Source organism: Hypanus sabinus, chromosome 8 (assembly GCF_030144855.1).
Source record: "Hypanus sabinus isolate sHypSab1 chromosome 8, sHypSab1.hap1, whole genome shotgun sequence".
Classification (NCBI taxonomy): Eukaryota; Metazoa; Chordata; class Chondrichthyes; order Myliobatiformes; family Dasyatidae; genus Hypanus; species Hypanus sabinus.
The window spans coordinates 148,136,284-148,155,678 of record NC_082713.1 but is presented as its reverse complement, the minus strand read 5'-3'; the positions used below and the strand labels follow the sequence as shown (position 1 = coordinate 148,155,678).

Genomic DNA, 19,395 nt, shown 5'->3' with positions numbered 1-19,395 from the left:
CCATGCTGGCTTGGTCTAATCCTATTACTGCCATCAAGATATGCCACTAATTCGTCCTTAATAATGGACTCAAGCATCTTCCCCACGACTGACGTTAGGCTAAATTAGCAATCAGTAGTATCAACATTAGACATAAAAAGCTACATGCCCTTATTAAAAGTCTTGACAGAATGTATTTCTTTTTAGAACAATATCTTGCTTTCAATATAAAATAATGGCATCTATCAAAATTAATTTAGTGTTGAATTTATACCTGAACCATTTCAAATTGATGGACGTTTCACTCACATTTGGGCATGAGTGCAGCAATGGCTATGAGCTGACTTTCCTTGCACTGTATGTTGGATATGTGATGATACCTACAGAAAACGACTTCATAATAGAGAAGTCTATGGAGTAATTATCCCCAAACAGCAAAATATTATCTAGTTTTCAATTGTTCTGCTTCCAATTTCATCCCTTTCAAATTTTCCATGTGGATTTCTATTCAGAATTGGCACAAGGACTGATACAGTTTTGAAATTATATTAGATCCAGCTTTGATATTATCATACCATATTCTTGCAAATCGAGTTCTTTCACAGCGTGAATGTCACTGAGCTGGGCTATACGTGCTTGAATCTTTGTCCGACCGTTCCCATTTATCTTTTCAATCCTCTCAATCATCTGCTGCTGTCTGTCAATCCAGTATAAGTGGTTACCAAATATAGTCAAACCTACAGGTTGAAGGATGTTGGCATCTTCCAAAACAACTCGATTTGCACCTAAAAAGCAAATTTAAAAGGTTTCACAAAACAATACAATTTTCAGGCCCTTTAAAAAAAAATTCCAACAGCAATGATGTTTATGTCAGAGACATGCCATATTTGTCTAACTGGGAATTACAAATGTTAAAATATTAAATAAGTAAAATTACAGTTGTATAACATGTCATAGCCACAGAGTATAGAAGAAGAGCCTTTGGCTAAACTACTCCATACTAACCAAGATAACCATCCAAGCCAATCTCAGTTACCAACATTTGTCCATGACCTTCTTTCAAGTCTAAAAGATGGCCCTTGTATCTCGAGCTTTGTCTGTCTGTAATCTCTCAACATGTCTGTTTGTAGTGAGGGTAGCCGGCGACTCCATACTCTGTGAGACAGGGACATACCTATCCCACCATGTGAAGTCAGCTCCGCACCATCAGACAGGGCAGATGAGATCTACAGTGAGATCCAATGGCTAGGAAGGCGGTACTGCAACATTCCGCGGAGATCAAGGGCAAGACGAGGCACGGATGACATCACTGTCATCCTCCGCAACCAAGGAAGACCTCAGTTTGTGAGGCTTGTTAGTCCCATTGGACACGGACTTCTGAGCTGAAATGTCCCAGTGCAACGGGTCTTCCCCTTTAAAAACTCTCCTGCAGAGGTTTCCTGTCATCATCGGATACAGCAGACAACCAAAGTCAAAGGTGTGAAAGGACAAGTTGTGCAGCTTGTATCAAAATGCAGAATAATTTTCCTGTGAACATTTTGCCACATTAACTGCATGAAAGGAATGCAAGTAGTTCTTGTGGTAAGGACTTTGCTGCCCTGGTTAACGAATGACGGATTTTTGTTAAATTAGTACCTGCATGTGATTTTGACAAAAGCTCTTGGCCCAAAGTTTCCCCCAACCACCAGATGTTGCCCAATCTGCCAAGTTCCTTCAGTGGTTTGTTGCAGCTATATTTTGAAATTATTGTGTTCTTGCTGCCATGCAAAAACTGAAAATACTAAACACATGTGGCTAAACAACAATTTTCACTTCTGTTTAATGTATTTTAATAGCACAGCCTTTAGGAAGTAATTGTAAATCCACTATCCATCACAAGAGATTACGCCAATGTATCAAACTAAGGGAAAGATTTCCAGCAATATTTTTAAAATTTATTCCTCAGGAGTCCTGCAGAGAGACAACAAAAGCATTGTAAACATTAGTATCACCCACATCATTAGCCACTCAAGTTAAACAGCTGGAAATATTTACACTTCAAAACAGAATCTAAAACCTACCCCAACCCATTGCAAGGTGAAGTGTTGCATTACATTATGTAGTATAATGCTTACACTTCTCGTTATGACAAGTAAATATTACAACAGTAACTTGACCAAAGTCTAGCAATGAGACTGTTGCATGTGATGCAGGCAAAGGGAAATGTTAACTTGCAAAAAAATTTCTGAAGCTGCAATGGGGAAAGTGAAAATCTCAAATAATCATTCCAATTAATTTGGTCAATATATAGTTATATTTTTCCACTCCTTTTGGCATCATGAAAGATAACAGTACTTGACATACAATAACGGTATTTCAAATACATCAATAAAAGCACTTTTCTTCTTTTCCTCCATCCCCTCCCTCCTTGGATTCCCAGAAGCGTTTTCTTTCTACCTGATAAATCACTGCTCTCAATGCGTCGGAGATCGGAGTCGGCCCAGAAGAGCTTGCCAAGCTTGTTGTCAATAGCAAGTGTAACCGGCTTGCTTAGCCCACTGAAAAACAGAATCTCTCGCTCTGTGCCGTCCAACCGAGCACGCTCTATCCTTGGCGATCTCTCTTGGAGATTGGTGAAGTACATGTACCTAAGAGAGTATTTATTTCGATGTGGGTTGGAGGAGGAAAAAAATTGAACCATTTAGTATCATTCTGTCCAAAGTTGTTCCCTGTCGAAAATTACATATGTATCAGAAGTCAAGAACCAAATTTTAGTCTTACCCTCTCTCTGGGTTTACAATAATTGCCCTTGGTCTGTCTTGCTCTCCATCCAAAACAACACCAATTGGTTTTCCATCCAGACGTGTAACGTTGATAACATTGGTTGCCTCACAAGTCCAATAGATGTACCGGCTGTAGATATCAATGCTGAGGTCATAAGCCTGCATGTCTATGTTTTGGTTGGGAAGTGTGCTGGTCACAACTGTAAAGCTCTGCAGCAGAAAACAGTAACAAATTGATCTTTACCAGAATCTGTCACAGCTTCTTTTAAAAAAAAATGTAAAATATTTTTAGTATACAAGAGGAATTAATTCCACAAATACAAGTTGACTTTTGTCTGACATTTTGCACAGATTTTTCCATTAGATTGGTTTCAAAGTACTTCTTACTTTATCATAGATTTTAAATGAGAAGAATCAAAATGTCACTGCATGCCTATGTGTCTGCATTGAGAAGTATTGTTGAGCATTATTTTAATACGAACCTGGCTTCCATCTTCCTGAGCTCGTCTTATGACATTTTGACGAGAATCGATCCAGTACAGGTGTTTATCTACAGGATCATAATCAATAGCCCTGACATTTTTCAGACTGTGAATGGGAAGAATGATATCTGGGCTCTGTTGTTCATCAATAACCATTCGATTAATTGCATTCTTTTGGCTGAACAGTAAAAACGAAGTTGGAGCTGCAAAGTTATAATTTTAGTGTGTTAGTTTCAATTGGCTGGAGTATACTTTCCAAAGTGGGCAAGAGAAAATAAAGTTACGTAATAACATGCTTCCTTTATAAACGGAATCTCCCATCAACTTTATTTTTGAAATGCAGCTTTAAAAATGTCAAGAGTTGACCACGAATTAAACAGCATATGAAATGGAAGAAAATTTCCTCCAGAAACTCATAGCCTTGAAAATGGTCAAATCCACAATTTTTATAACCATATACTGAAGATTCTTAAATATATTTAAGATATGCTTGTATAAGTTCTTTAAACAAATGAAAAAAACATGGTTTATAAACAGTATCTCTTCTTAATTTAACCTCCCAAAGAACCTGTATTTGTGCATATTCCTTCACCTCGTTGGTGCTGTGAGCCCGCATACAATTCTTAGAACTCAATGCCCTTGCTTCCTTCCCCCCACCATTGCTGTGCTGTTACTCTGCAGAATCCCACTTTACTAACTTTTGAAAACTGTCTTAAAACACACTGACTAACCCCCAAATTTAATGGTACTATTATAATGCTTACGGCTGCATGTCTTGTTGTCTGTGTTCAAGTAGTAGTGAGCTGGGCAGCCACAAACATAACCAACAGCTGGCATTGCCAAACACAGATGCGAACAATGCCCATTGCTTGAAGCACACTCATTCCATCCACCTTGCCTTGAAGAATGAAAGACCAGGATGTCCATGACATAATCTAAGTGTCCTTGAATGATGGTGCGGTTCTGACCACTGGTTTTGTTGGCCCGCTCAATACTGCGGCGGCTCCAGTCTGTCCAATAAATGTAGTCTTGGTACTGAGTTAAGCCAAATGGATGAGGCAAGTCATCTGCAATAACTTCACGATCCAGACCTGTAAAAATACAAGTTATCACTGACCTGAAAGTGATATGCTTGAGAAAAACATTTTACAGTAGGAGAGTGTGTGTGTGTGTGTGTGTGTGTGTGTGTGTGTGTGTGTGTGTGTGTGTGTGTGTGTGTGTGTGTGTGTGTGTGTGTGTGTGTGTGTCTGTGTGTGTGTGTGTCTGTGTGTGTGTGTGTGTGTGTGTGTGTCTGTGTCTGTGTCTGTGTCTGTGTCTGTGTCTGTGTCTGTGTGTGTGTGTGTGTGTGTGTGTGTGTGTGTATTTATATATATATATGGAATTCTTACCTCTAAATTCTTACCGTACCAGACCAACTGAATATATAAAATATACCCAGGTACTGCTTATATCTTAAAAAGCATTTAGAAATTCCACTGAAACATTCTTAACGTAATCAGCAAAATGTAAAGAATAAAGCATATAATGAATTCCAGATCAATAGTATGTTTCTCCAAAATTAACTCACCCAACATATTGGAGGATTCGATCAAACTTGTATCTAGGTCTGTCCAGTACAGTCTTCGTTCTGCATAATCAATAGTTAGTCCATTGGCTCGGCCAACGTTTGGCACCAAAGTGATACGGCCTGTTCCATCCATGGCAGCTCTATCGATCTTTGGCTTACCACCCCACTCAGTCCAATACATAAACCTACGAAAGTACATACTTGTCAATGTCTGGGTAGTAAGCATGTGTTAAAAGTATTTCGAGGAATGCTGCACACGTTATTTAATATAGAAAATAATATTTGTGATGGAGATAACGCATTGTTGAATAATGTTGGACTGAAGATGGTATCCACTGCTCCAATACAAATTGTCAATGGAGACATGCTTGCCCATTTTAAATTCCTTTCTATGAGCAAAGCATTGGCAAATCCTTCAGAACAAATCACCAGGGGATTTTTAAAGCACCTTCAGTAGTAACTTTGTATGTAAAATGCACTCACCAGTGGATGTGCCAAAACAGTACCCATCAGTACACTCAAGGTCAGGCAGCATCCACTGAAATGAGCAGTCAACGGATGCTGCCCGACCTGTTGAGTTCATCCAGCTTTTGTACGTGTTGATTTGACCACAGCATCTGCAGTGTACTTTGTGTTTACCCATCAGTACACGTTACCAATGCAGTACATGCATTGGTTATATAAATAATTCAGAACCAGAATCAGATTTATTATCACCAGCATGTGTTGTGAAATTTGTTATCTTAGTAGCAGCAGTTCAATGTAATAATATAGAAGAAAAAAAATTGCAGTATGTATATTGAAGAGATTAAAAATCATGCAAAAACAGAAATAACTATTAAAAAAAGTGAGGTAGTGTTCATGGATTCAATGTCCATTTAGGAATCAGATGTCAGAGGGGAAGAAGCTGTTCCTGAATCACTGAGTGTGTGCCTTCAGGCTTCTGTACCTCCTTCCTGATGGTAACAGTGAGAAAAGGATGCTGAAGGTCCTTAATAATGGATGCTGCCTTTCTGAGACACTGCTCCTTGAAGACTTCCTGGGTACTTAGCAGCCAAGATAGAGCTGGCTAAATTTACAACCCTCTGCAGTTTCTTTCGGTCCTGTGTAGTAGCCCCCATATCAGGCAGTGATGCAGCCTGTCAGAATCCACTCCACAGTATATTAATAGAAGTTTTTGAGTGTTGTTGTTGACATACCAAATCTCTTCAAACTCCAAATGATGTATAGTCACTGTCTTGCCTTCTTAATAACTACATCAAAATGTTGGGACCAGGTTAGATCCTCAGAGGTCCTGATACTCAGGAACTTGAAAATGCTCACTCTCTCCAATTCTGATCCCTCCATGAGGATTGATATGTGTTCCTTCATCTTACCCTTCCTGAAGTCCACAATCAGCTATTTTGTCTTACTGACGTTCAGTGCATGGTGTTGCTACAACACTACTCCACTAGTTGGTATATCTGGCTCCTGTACACCCTTGTGTCTCCATCTGAGATTCTACTAACAATGGTTGTATCATCAGCAAATTTATAGATGGTATTTGAGCTGTGCCTAGCCACACAGTCATGGGTATAGAGATAGTGGAGCAGTGGGCTAAGCACACACCCGAGGTGCACCAGTGTTGGTTGTCAACAAGGAGGAGGTATTATCACCAATGCGCACAAATTGTGGTCTTACGTTTAGGAAGTTGAGGATTCAGTTGCAGAGGGAGGTACAGAGGTCCAGGTTCTGCAACTTCTCAATCAGGATTGTAGGAATTACAGAGTTTAATGCTGAGCTATAGTCAACAAACAGCATCCTAACATAGGTGTTTGCATTATCCAGGTGATCCAAGTCCGTGTGGAGAGCCATCGAGATTGCATCTGCCATTGACCTATTGTGGCGATATGCAAACGCATTGGGTCCAGATCCTTGCTGAGGCAGGAGTTCAATCTGGTCATAACCAACCTCTCAAAGCATTTCAACACTTGATGTGAGTGCTACCAGGCGACAGTCATTAAGGCAGCTCATGTTATTCTTCTTAGGCTCTGGTATAATTGTTGCTTTTTTGAAGTGGGAATTTCTGTCCGTAGCAGCGAGAGGTTGAAACTGTCCTTGAAAACTCCTGCCAGTTGATTTTTCCAAGCCTTACCAAGTACTCCTAACCAGATAATTCATCTATTGACCTCAGTTCCAAAAAATGCTCAAATTAATGCTTCTAATAAATACAAGCCACTGACAAAGCTGTCTGTTAAGTGTGGGCCATCACTTCACTAGCTGTTATGAAGTTAAGTGTTCTTTAGGAAACCTTAGTCTTACTCGAATGTGTCTTACCCTTCAGCGGGGTCCAATGCCAAAGCTCTGGGGCTGTCTAGGTCTTTCCACACCAGTACTTGTCTGTGCTGTCCATCCAACCTGGCAACCTCAATTCGATTAGTTCCAGTATCAGCCCAGTACAGGTTCTTGCCCAGCCAGTCTACTGCCATTCCTTCAGGGTAATCAAGCCCAAACTCCACAACGTGCTCCAGAGCACTCCCATTCATGAAAGCTCTGCTAATGGTCTGTAAAACAGGAGGGGTATACCAGATTATTTGCCAAAGCAGACTAAGGATGTGAAAGATACAACCAAGGCTGTTATCTCTTACTATTGCCTTCTTGGCAATTAAGGCATGGACATAACAATCATATTCTTTAATCTGTTTAATCATATTCTTAAAAATCCACCTTTACCGGCAAACGTAAATATGGATGATTAAATTTCTAGCTGAAGCAGCAGAGTGCTTGGGTTTGGGTGCTGGCTCCTTCTCTTGCAAACTTCTGTGGCGCCCAAGACATAAAGCTTGTTGACAACCATCCAGACAGTCCCAAGTCTGAACAGGAACCACTTGCACTCAAGTCCAAGCACAGGTACAAGATCAGAAGCCACAGGCACAATTATTGACTTAAAGGCTGAGCTTAAGACGTGGAAACTCTGGGGCGGGGGGGTGGGGGAGGAGGATCACAGGGAAGGCAAGAGAGAGATCAGGGTATTGGAAGAAAAAGTTCACAAGGTTGTGATAAGAACACATCCTCTTCAGGGCATCCAGTCTTGGTAACTGCTAGGACAACAAAGTCCAATTCCCCAGCACTAGTTCACTAAGACTGACATTATCACCTTCAGCCCCAATACAAAAGTGTCACGGGTTTATGGTCTGAATTCTGAAATGGCGAGAAATGAAGGAATGGTTGTTGTAATGCCTTTATTATTGTGAGCAGACCTTTGAATTCTATAATACTGAAAGAAAAACAGCTTATGCAATTGGATGTCTCAGCATGTCTTTAAAATATTCTTTTATACGTACCAGAGGTAAAAGAAAGCAACACATGGTGACGCAATTGATTTCTAGTCATCCCATCTTAAAAATTATTTTGATTTTCAGACTGAATTATTTAAGATATAAAATGGTACAATCAAGTTCATGGCAAGCTTTACCTAGTACAGATTTTCTCCCCAAACTGCTCACAATGATAAGGGAAATGTACATCTTTAAAAGTAACCTGTTAACATACCTGTGTATTTTATCAAATGAGATCTTTAAACAAAAGGAGCATTTCTCCTTCCATTTGAAGACAATTTCTGAAAAATATATACCAATAATCGAGTGCATTATTCAGGCTCACTTTTCATTCTCCTAGTGGTGTGAGTTATTTTTATATTTCAGCTGCAATTACTATTCCAGCAGCATCCTGCGGGAGCCCATTAGCCCTGGCAGCTCAGAGACACCAGAGAAGCAGCAGTGGCAACAAGACTTTTCATACCTTCAGGCTAATATCTGTCCAGTAAATCCGGTTGTCAGTCACATCGAAATCCAGAGCAGAGGCTTCCTTTACCCCGGTTAGTGGAATAGCCACATTGTTATTGTTCGTTTCGAGTGAAATCCTTCTGATGTCTGCTCTCCGAGAGAAGAGGAGGAAAGCTTCTGGTACTATGCAGGTTTTCATGTCTCTGATGAGCTCCAAGCCTATTGGGCAGGCACATCGCACACCCTGAGGCCTGTACAAGCACAGATGACTGCATCCACCATTATCTTCTGCACATGGGTTGGTACCTGAAAATATATTAAACTCACGCTAGTTTGCCTGCAACCGGATATTAAATCAGGTACATCAAAAAGGAGTTTTCAATAAATATTCAAGAATAACGAGTTTCAACAGCAGCATTGTCCCTATTATCTGATACAATTCCCTGTGGTTTTCTAAATCATTAATCTTTTAATACATGTGTGACTGGATTTTGCAGAACTGCTCAAGTGTCATCCTACAAATACAACACCGTGGAGGATTTCTCACAGAAAATCCAGAGGACGAATAAATTTCCTTGTAGAATTGTTTTATATGATAGATTCTTCTCGAGATAAAATGCCTACTGGGTTAGCCTTTCAGGTAAAAACAGAAATAATATTCACTCTTATTTGCTATTACTTTTCCCCAACACACCAAGTTCAACCTACCCACAAACACTTTCAATAACTCAAAGCTTGAATGTTAAAGTGCTATTCAGTTACCTTCTCCCTGATTTAATTTTCCAAATTACTTTAATATGCGTTTTGAACATATAGTACCTATCGAATCACTACTCAATGGTGAAACATTAGTCCGAAAACTAAACATGAAAAACCTCTTAGACAATGGAGAGTTGGTTACTTACCCAATATACGATGAACATTTGTGGCCTTCAAACCCATCAAGTCAGGCAGTTGGTCAATGATGATCTCCCTCTCAGCAGACATTTTGTGTACGCGTTCAATGCTACGCCTTTGCCAGTCTGTCCAGTAAATGTAATCACCCAAAAGAGTAAATCCAAAGATGTGTGGTAACTTATCCTCCACAAGGACTCTTCTACCAGTGCCATCGCAGTTCATTACCTGTTTTGTTTAAAAAAAGATAAACTTGTATTTGACACTACAGTACATAATTGTAAGAAGAATTACAAAGATAGGTCTCAAAAATTCTTGCCTGACATGTGCCAGAATTCTTTTAGCAGGGAATGATATTGAATAAGTCTAAATATTTCCAGCAAGAGAGTGAGAAATTCCATGAGAATTGATGATGCAAGAATATTCTAGATCTCCCTCAAAGCCAATGCATTAGATACCTCTTCAAAGATCTACTTGCTTAAAAGCATGCTAGTTTCTAAATTACTTCACAGGAATATCTTCTGAAAGTCTTGTAAGGTTAAGAAAACACAAAAATATACAAATAAGTTTTAAATATGGAATGGAAGAAGAAAGCTCTCCACAATGACCCTCTTTACATTAAATGATTTGCTACTGGAACAGCACAAGTTCACTTCTGTCCCAGGGTACTGATGGACTTTTATCGCTGTACCATTGAGAGCATACTCACCAACTGCATCTCAGTGCAGTATGGCAATTGTCCCGTATCAGACCGCAAAGCACTCCAGCGGGTGGTGAAAACTGCCCAGCGGATTATCGGCACCCAATTGCCCAACATTGAGAATATCTACCATAAACACTGCCCAGGCAGGGTGAAAAGCATTATCAAGGATGCATCTCACCCTAACCGTGGACCTTTTACACTCCTCCCATCTGGTAGGCGCTACAGGAGCCTCTGATCCCACAACAGCAGGCACAGTAAGAGCTTCTTCCCTGAGGCTGTGACCCTGCTGAACCTCACATCACAGCGCTAAGCAGTATTGCACCCATATTGTACTGTCTCAGTACTTTTATATTTGTGTGCTGTAGCACTTACTTTTTTTATTTGCAGTTATTTTGTAAATAACATTATTATTTGCATTTCATTGGCTTTGTATCTGTACTTGGCACAATGACAATAAAGTTGAATCTAATCTAATCTAAACAGTGTGGCCATATTCCTCTTACTCTTTCATAGAGAGACAGCTTTGCAATGAACAGTGTAATATTTCAAGTTTGTCATCTGACTGCACATATATACAACTAAACGAAACAATGTTCCTCCAGACCACAGTGCACCCACAAGACATATACACACACAGAAGATATTACAAGTTAATGAAATATAATTCAAAATGCATGTAGCAGTGCACAGCACAGGCGAACAGAGAACAGATCGCTGTCCTAGCGACGAGACCTGGGTGGTGACGGGGTGTTCATTAGTCTCACAGCCTGAGGGAAGAAGCTATTACCAAGTGTAGCAGTTCTCATCCTGATGGCAGTAGGTTAAAGAGATTGTGGGATGGACGGTAGGGATCCTGGACAGAGCTTCGGGCCCTTTGTACAAAATGCTTCCAGTAAATGTCACGAATAGGGGTGAGGGAGACCCTGGTGATCCTTCCAGCAGTTTTCACTGTCCTCTGAAGGGTCTTGCAGTTACAATGATGCAGCCAGACAGGACATTCTCGATGGTGCTCAAAGTTCAAACTACATTTATTATCAAAGTACGTATATAGTATACGACTTTGAGATTCATGTCCTAATAGGCATCTACAAAACAGAAACCCCAAAAACAAAAACCCATTAAAAAAATACGAAACAAACCATGCAAACAATAAACACAATTCAAATCGCATTCTGAACTGAAGCTGACAAAGGGAATCTAAGGCCCAGAGTTCAGCACGGAGCTGAGTAAACATCATGGAGCAGTGAACTGAACAGGCCCATTCCTCACCTCAGGCCCCGACACCCTGGCATTTTCATTCCGGCTCTGTGCCTAAGTCGTCATCCAAATATTGGGTTCAATCGCTTCAATATGATCTGAGGCCTGGACCCCAACACCTCATTTTGGTTTTTAGCCGATCTTTCTGATTCGGCGCGGCACTCAAATCGGTCGAACATCGAGTCTTCTTTGCTCTTGGCTATGGGCCTGCTGCCTCGCCTCACCTTGGCTCTCACACTGAACTGCCTCCAAGTCCAAAGTGAAGTTACAGACTATTGCTTGTGAGGATCGTTTGCCAGAAAAAGTGGGATCAACAAAATATTTCCGTTGCTTTCTTTGTTTCATCAGCGACCAGCCAGAAGTCGCTGAGATTCACCAGCACCATCTCAAAATCACCACATGTAGAATGGGGGTGAGGAATGTTACATGTCTCAATCGCCTCAGAAAGCACACACACTGTTGTGTCTTCCTGACTAGTGAGCAGGTGTTGTGGGTCTACGTTAGATCGTCTGTTATATGTATACTGTCGGCCCTCCTTATCCGCCAGTTTCGCATGCGCAAATTCAACCAACCGCGAATCCAGAAAACCCGGAAGTGCTCTTCCAGCACTTGTTGTTCGAGCATGTATGTACTTTTTTTCTTGTCATTATTCCCTAAACAATGCAGTACAACAACTAATTTACATAACATTTACATTGTATTAGGTATTTTAAGTAATCTAGAGATGATTTAAAGTACATGGGAGGATACGAATGGGTTATCGTGCAACGGGATCAAAAAAAATTTAGAAGTTCTTGTACTAAGTAAGTCGGAACAGGTACCTCCAGTATTATTTAGCGTCAGTTAGTCAAATGTTTGTCTTAGTATATAGTAAATATTTTACCTTTCTATGCATATAAAACACTTAAGAACGTATGTTTCAGCACCTGGCTCGGGAACAAAAGTTCCCATGTTCGATCCTGTGACAGATCGCTCCCAAGTGCGCTCTCCACCGTGCCGGGTTGATGTGGAGGATCAAACATTCAAAACCCCAAAACCCAATAATTAAGCCTTGTGTTGCTTAGTAATAATTGTAGCTTTCATCGGGCAGGGCCTTTCTCACTTTATCCTTTAAAATTGTTTTGATCATTAACCGACATAGCCCAAAACTTTTACAATGACCGATGGTGTTTCACCTCTTTCCAATCGCTTTATTATTTTCAATTGTGATCGTAGAAACACTGCAGATTCAGAGCTCTGTCACCGGGTCCTAAGGCCCACCGCATTGAAACAGGTTGAATAAGGGACTTGAGCATCCGTGTCTTTTTGGTATCCGCAAGGGGTCCCGGAACCAATCCCTCGCGGATAAGAAGGGCCGACTGTACCAGGATCACTCTGCCATGGAGACGTGCAATTGCATACTGATTCAAGCTCAAATGAAGTGTAAGGCAAGCAGAACAATCTTATCGGGTATTGCAAATATGCTTCAGGATTGTGAATGAAAGAGTGGCTTAATACCTAACATTAATTAACCCTTCCTGTGCACTTCCAAACAGTTTCCACACAGTTTTGTATATTGACTGCATCACTGCTAATCAAAAGCTGACAAATGAATATTACAATATTTGGTTCACCTGAACAAAATTTTCGTTTGCAATGAACTTGTGAAAATTAACTTAAGTGTACTTCTATTTCCATTCAGTTTTGTGATTATGCTTTTCCCCTTATTTTTGTTTTGCAGCTCAAACTCCTTTCACTGTCTAATCAAATCATTATTCTGTTCAGTGGGAGCTCAAGGACAATCCTCCTAAATACTGTGGAAAAGCACAGAGCTAACTCATGGCTAGAATCAACACCTGCCTCAGGAATGACCTGGACCCACTGCAATATGCCTATCGCCACTATCGGTCTACAGCAAACATGATCTCAATGGCTCTCCCTGCAGCCTTGAATCACCCAGATAATGCAAACACTCATGTCAGGATGCTGTTTGTTCACTATAGTTCGGTGTTTAACACCACCTTTCCTACAGTCCTGATTGAAAAGCTACAGGACCTAGGTCTCTGTACCTCCCTCTGCAACTGGATCCTCAACTTCCGAACTGGAAGAACACAATCTGTACAGATTGGAAATAACATCTCCATCTCGCTTATTCTGGGCATCTTACCTTGGAATGGATGTGCTGTAACTGGAGAGGGTTCAAAGGAGGTTCACGAAAATGATTTCAGGATTAAATGGCTTGTAATATGAAGGGCATTTGATGGTTCAGGGCCTGTATTTGCTGGAATTAAGAAGAATAAGGGGTAATCTCATTGAATGGTGAAAGGCCTTGACAGAGTGGACGTGGAGAGGATGTTTCCTATGATGGGAGAAACTAAGACCAGAGGACAGTCTCAGAATAGAGGGACGTCCTTCTAGAAAAGAGATGAGTGAGAATTTCTTTACCCAGAGAGCAGTGAATCTGTGGAATTCTCTGCCACAAGCTGCTGTGGGGGCCAAGTTTTATGTATATTTAAAGCTGAAGTTGATAGATGCTTGATTGGTCAGGGCATGAAGGGATAATAGGGAGAAGGCAGGAGATCAAGGCTGAGAGAGAAAATGGATCAGACGTAATGAAATGATGTAGCAGACTCAATGGGCCCAATAGCTTAATTCTGCTCCTATATCTAATGGTCTTAGGGCCTATCATGGGTAACAGCCAAGAGATCACACAGTCCCATCAGAAAGGAGGTACAGAAGCCTGAAGTTCAATTCAGGAACAGCTTCTTCCCCTTTCCCATCCAGTTTGCTAATGGACATTGAACCCCTGAACACTACCTCACTACTTCCTTTTATTTCTGTTATTTGGCATGACTTCTTTATCATGTATTACATTGTACTGCTGCCATAAATTTAAAAAATTTCATGACATATGCCGACGATAATCAAATATGATTCTGATTCTAACTGAATCAAACCAAACAGAAAAGATTCAGTGCTCTCCCAACAACCATTTCCTCCTAACCACTTCATACAGGCCGCTGTATTTATTTATGCCAGGTCTGGGAGCTTTGGATTCCACCAGCACTGGCACCCAGGGTCCTGTGGCCTGCACACTGGAAACTTAAATTCCACATATTTAACAGTTTACAATGCAGCAAGTACAGTGAAGGATCGACTGCTACGATTTTCAAACCCTAGTACCACCACCCCTCCTCCACCTCTTTAAAAACCATATTCAATTCCTCCTCTTCCTCTATCTTAGATGCCAGCTCTGTTCAATGGCCATTGCAGTGGAATGATTACCATAGCTCAATAGTATCACTAACTTTCCTACGGGAACCAGGAAACACCTTGAGCTCAGACCCTTTTCACTCTATTGCCTAGTTATAAAAATGAGGCAATTAGATGAGCCAGGCACAAAATATGCCATTAGTAGGGAATAATCTTCCACTCCACCTTCTAAACCCCATAACCACAAATGGCTTTCAATCCAAGATATTAGCCCAGCCAACACACATGTTTCCCATTTTATACTCATCAATTTCATGCAACTAGAGCTCTGGATTGTGCAGAATTATGATCATTTCCAGTAATTACTGACTCTTGCTTTGTCAGATCACTTGATGCAGACATATTCATTTTATTTAAAAGAATGTGAAACCCAAGAGAACCAAATTCCAAATATAGTATTCAGAATGGATCACTTTCTATTTAGGGGAGAAGCTACCAAGGCAGAGCATTCGCTAAGTTGGTTATTTTCTCCTGACTAAACTAAATGACGGCACAATTTAATGACCTGTTGCTGCTTCAGACAGCCTCGGGCAGGTTAATAAAGCCCTCAATTTCTTGAGGGAGTTTTCCATCTCTTTCCTAATAGCATGTTATTTCAAAAACCAAATAACTAAACTCCACTGTGGCTGATCTTTGGCTTAAAAAGATAAAGTCTAGGTTACACTTACGAAGTTTTTTTTTTAAAAAGCTGCTATAAGGGAAAAGGATTGTTCCCTCCAAAGAGAAAAGACTGCAGCAGAAGATTGACTTTTGCCTTCTGGCCTCCCGAGAACAAATCTGAATTCATGTTTGTTCTTGTCATTGTTAAAAACCTTCACTGCCCAACATTTCCTTTCCCTTCAAACCACAGTGTGGTATAGATTTCACATTCTGAGGCTATCAACATCTTAAACCACAGCAAGAACATTGACTACAACAGCAAACAGCTGTGACTATACCACAAGCACCACCTTACTAGACATACTTCAGCAAAACTGCAAACATAATACAGACACAACAAAAATAAAACTGCCATTACACCAGCAATTGCAGATACCATACCCTATCTTCAGTCTGTGAACTTCTGAAAATAATTTCCTATGTTTTAAATAAACCTGTGATTAAACCGAGAATAAAGCAAAAACAAGTTAAAACACAATAACAGTAAACAAGCTCCTCACATCTAATTATCAGGAAAAAAAATTACAATAAGTCCCCTTTAATTGAACAATGAAAATAACAATCTGACTCATTACTAACTGAACTCTTCAATCATACAAGTGAACTCTTACAGTTCACTTTACACAAAATTTAAATCTGGAATCAATCTCAGCTTATTTTGCAGAAATACTGGTACGAAGATAAAGAACGGAAGATAATTTTATCTGGTGCAAAATAAATAGTAATTAAGAAAGAAATAAAGTAAAAAATTCTTTCTAACAAATACAAGGGTCTGTACACATGTACCCCACTTCACTGAGAACTAAAAGAACATTATTGAGGCTTCGTGCATGCGGCTGACTAAAGCCAATGTATTGTGAAAACCAGCCAAAAGTTAAGTGACACTGTCATCAGTGAGTGGTTCCCATAAGTTTCCACAAACGGTTTCTAAATACAGCATAATATCAAATCTAATCTAGTCCCAGACTCAAAATAGATAAACTGGATTACTTTCTAAACTTCCATGCTATAACAAAACATTCCACATGAGCCCAGCAGTTACAGCGATGCTATTGTGTTGAAAGGGCAAGGTGAAAATAAGACCTACCAAAATAAAAAAGTCCAGTTCATTTGCGTCACTGAACTTAGAACCAGAATCAGGTTCATTATCACTGATGAGTGCTGCAAATCTTGTTCACTTGTGGCAGCAGTACAGTGCATAAATTACTATGAGTTACAGCAAGAAATATATTTTTAAAAAGTAGCACAAAAAGAGAGCAGAATAGTTAATAGTGGTGTTAATGGACCAGTCAGATGGTCGAGGGGAAGAAGCAATTCCTGAAATGTTCAGTGAGCACCCTTGGGCCTCTGTGCCTCCTCCTTGAAGGTAGCAATGAAAAGAGGTCGTGTCCTGGATGGTGAGGGTCCGTAGATATGACAAAGCCAAGAAGTGGCAAAGCAAGATGGGATTTACTAACAAATGCAATGATTTTGAGTTAGTTGGATTGTGATACTTGCCACAGAGTTTAGTGACATTGGGAGAATACAATGTTTGAGGAAACCATGGTGCAGGCCACATGAATTAACAGCTTGGTGGCATAGCAAACACCTTTGCTTTCATCTCTCAACTGATCACACTTCCATGATCTTCCACAGGTAACATTTCCTCTTCTCTGACCTACCGCAAACCATATTCTTCAATTTCTGTCCATGTCTTGTCCACCTTCAGTCCCCACAAAACAGCTCATGAAGCTTTTTCCACGGAAGATCACCGTCAGCCCTTCCCACTTCTCACCATCATTGGCATTGTCCAGAAACACAATGCCACCTCCTACGTGTACGCTGCTGACATCCCACTCAATCCCGACACGAAAGCTCTCTTGGATTCCAATTAATCGTACCTTCAGTAGAAGATGGACAGAAATTTTCTCCGGCTACCATTAGGAATACTTAAACTCTTATACATTTGAACTGGAGTCAAGGTATGGACCTCACATCACTAACATCACAAAGCAGGCTTTTTACCCCTCCATAATATCACTCAACTCCAGCTGTCTCACCTCAACTGCAGAAACCTTCAGCTCTTCCATTGGACTCTTAAGTCAGCCACATTTTGGTTCCTTCGAACATCAACACTACTTAACGAGTAGGAAATGGAACAAAGAAACATTTAAACTGACTAGGAATGGAGAAAGTCACCCACCAGGGCAGAATCATCAGAACAGCCATGACAGTCTCATATTTTTTCTGGTACTTGGATAAACGTTTGACAAATTCTTTTTACTATTTATATTAGGAATACTAAATCAGCTTAGACTGCAAATCTAGCTGAGATCACTGGGGATTTAATCGCAAGACTAGTGCTGCAAGTTAATTGTACTCAAACCTAACGATGGGATTTGCTGATTAATGCAGAGCTACTCCATCTTAAGCAGTTGATTTAACAAAAAAATATTCACTGACAGGATTAGAACAGCACTCAAATCGAAGCAACTTACAGCCAAAATCATCAATATTACAAGAAGCAAAGATTCAAATATACAATTGTAACTTTATGGAATTTCACAAGGACAAGTACTTGTAAAAAGCAAGCATACATTTAAAACCACTTTTTCTGAAAATCAATGCGCAAAGTTCAACAATGAACATTTTTTGCTATCAACGTGAATGTGAGAGGGGGCAAAGATGGGGGAAGTGGCATGGGCCCCTGAAGAAGTGGGAAATCTTGTATAGTTTCGATTATCAGCCCTGTGGATCAGTAGCAAATACAGCAATCTAAACCACAGAATAATGTTAACCTACTTAAGCAGCCCACAATCGACAATGGGATGAGGGCTCATTTTGGAGCAGGTTGCTGCTTGTTTTGAAGAATGCTATGTGGAAAGATCATAAATCTGTTAACAGTACCACTCCAGGATAAAGAACTAGAAGATTTTCAGACTGTGCAAGGCATAGATCCCAGATTTGTGCTGCTCGAATCAAATAGTTAAACAAACCTAATTAGCAATGATTATGTGAATGGCTCTAAGAAGCAACAATGGAAAAGTGAGTTTAAAAGTTACAAAGTTCAAACTACCTTTATTATCCAAGTAAGAATACATTATACAACCTTGAGATTCATCTCGTTACAAAAAACCCAAAAGAACCCATTTAGAAAAAATGTCAAACATCCAATGAGTGGCGAGAAAAAAAACACAAATCATGCCAACAATAAAAGCACCAAAAAACATTCTGAACTGAAATCCACGAAGAGAATCTGTCCACAAGTGGTTCGTTCAGCGCAGAGCCAAGTAAACTTTGCAGAGCAGCGAGCTAAACACTAAAAATAGCCATGTACGCAACACACACAAAATGCTGGTGGAACGAAGCAGGCATGGCATGAAGAAATACAGTCGACATTTTGGGCTGAGACCCTTTGTCGGGACTAACTGAAAAAAGAGAGAAATAAAATATTAAAAATAAAAAATTAAGGATGGGGTTAAGAAGAGGAGGAGGAGCATTAACAGAAGTTTGAGAAATCAATGTTCATGCCATCAGGTTGGAGGCTACCCAGATGGAACATAAGGTGTTGTTCCTCCAACCTGAGTGTGGCCTCATCACGACAGTGGAGGAGGCCATGGATAGTCATATCAGAACGGGAATGGGATGTGGAATTAAAACGTGTGGCCATGGGGAGATCCTGCTTTCTCTGGCGGACAGAGTGTAGGTTCTCCAAGTCTGCATCGGGTCTCACCAATATATATAGAAGGCTGCACTGGGAGCACCAGACGCAGTATATCACACCAGCCGACTCACAGGTGAAGTGTCGATCACCTGGAAGGACCCTATGGGGCCCTGAATGGTGGTGAGGGAGGAAGTGTAAGGGCAGGTGTAGCACTTGTTCTGCTTACAAGGATAAGTGCCAGGAGGGAGATTGGTGGGAAGGGATTGGACAAGGGAGTCGCGTAGGGAGCGATCCCTGTGGAAAGCAGAAAGTGGGGGCAAGGGAAAGATGTGCTTGGTGGTGAGATCCCATTGGAGATGGCCATCGTTCTACTTTGAAGTGAAATTAACCAAGAATTACCAGCAATGTGATGCTATGAGGGCTAAACAAGTT

The 19,395-nt window shown here is 40.5% G+C and overlaps 1 protein-coding gene across 1 annotated transcript in view; it reads right to left on the bottom strand.

Annotated features, from left to right (window-relative positions):
* lrp6 (low density lipoprotein receptor-related protein 6) overlaps positions 1-19,395 on the bottom strand; it is a 145,905-nt gene that overhangs the window by 11,803 nt on the left and 114,707 nt on the right. Inside the window, exons 9-17 of the mRNA XM_059978207.1 lie at positions 9,460-9,676; positions 8,571-8,860; positions 7,107-7,333; positions 4,791-4,975; positions 3,988-4,314; positions 3,224-3,426; positions 2,740-2,951; positions 2,416-2,606; positions 555-764 (exon numbers count right to left, since the gene is read on the bottom strand). Of these exons, the coding sequence (XP_059834190.1) occupies positions 555-764; positions 2,416-2,606; positions 2,740-2,951; positions 3,224-3,426; positions 3,988-4,314; positions 4,791-4,975; positions 7,107-7,333; positions 8,571-8,860; positions 9,460-9,676 (2,062 nt within the window). The remainder of the gene's footprint in view (positions 1-554; positions 765-2,415; positions 2,607-2,739; positions 2,952-3,223; positions 3,427-3,987; positions 4,315-4,790; positions 4,976-7,106; positions 7,334-8,570; positions 8,861-9,459; positions 9,677-19,395) is intronic.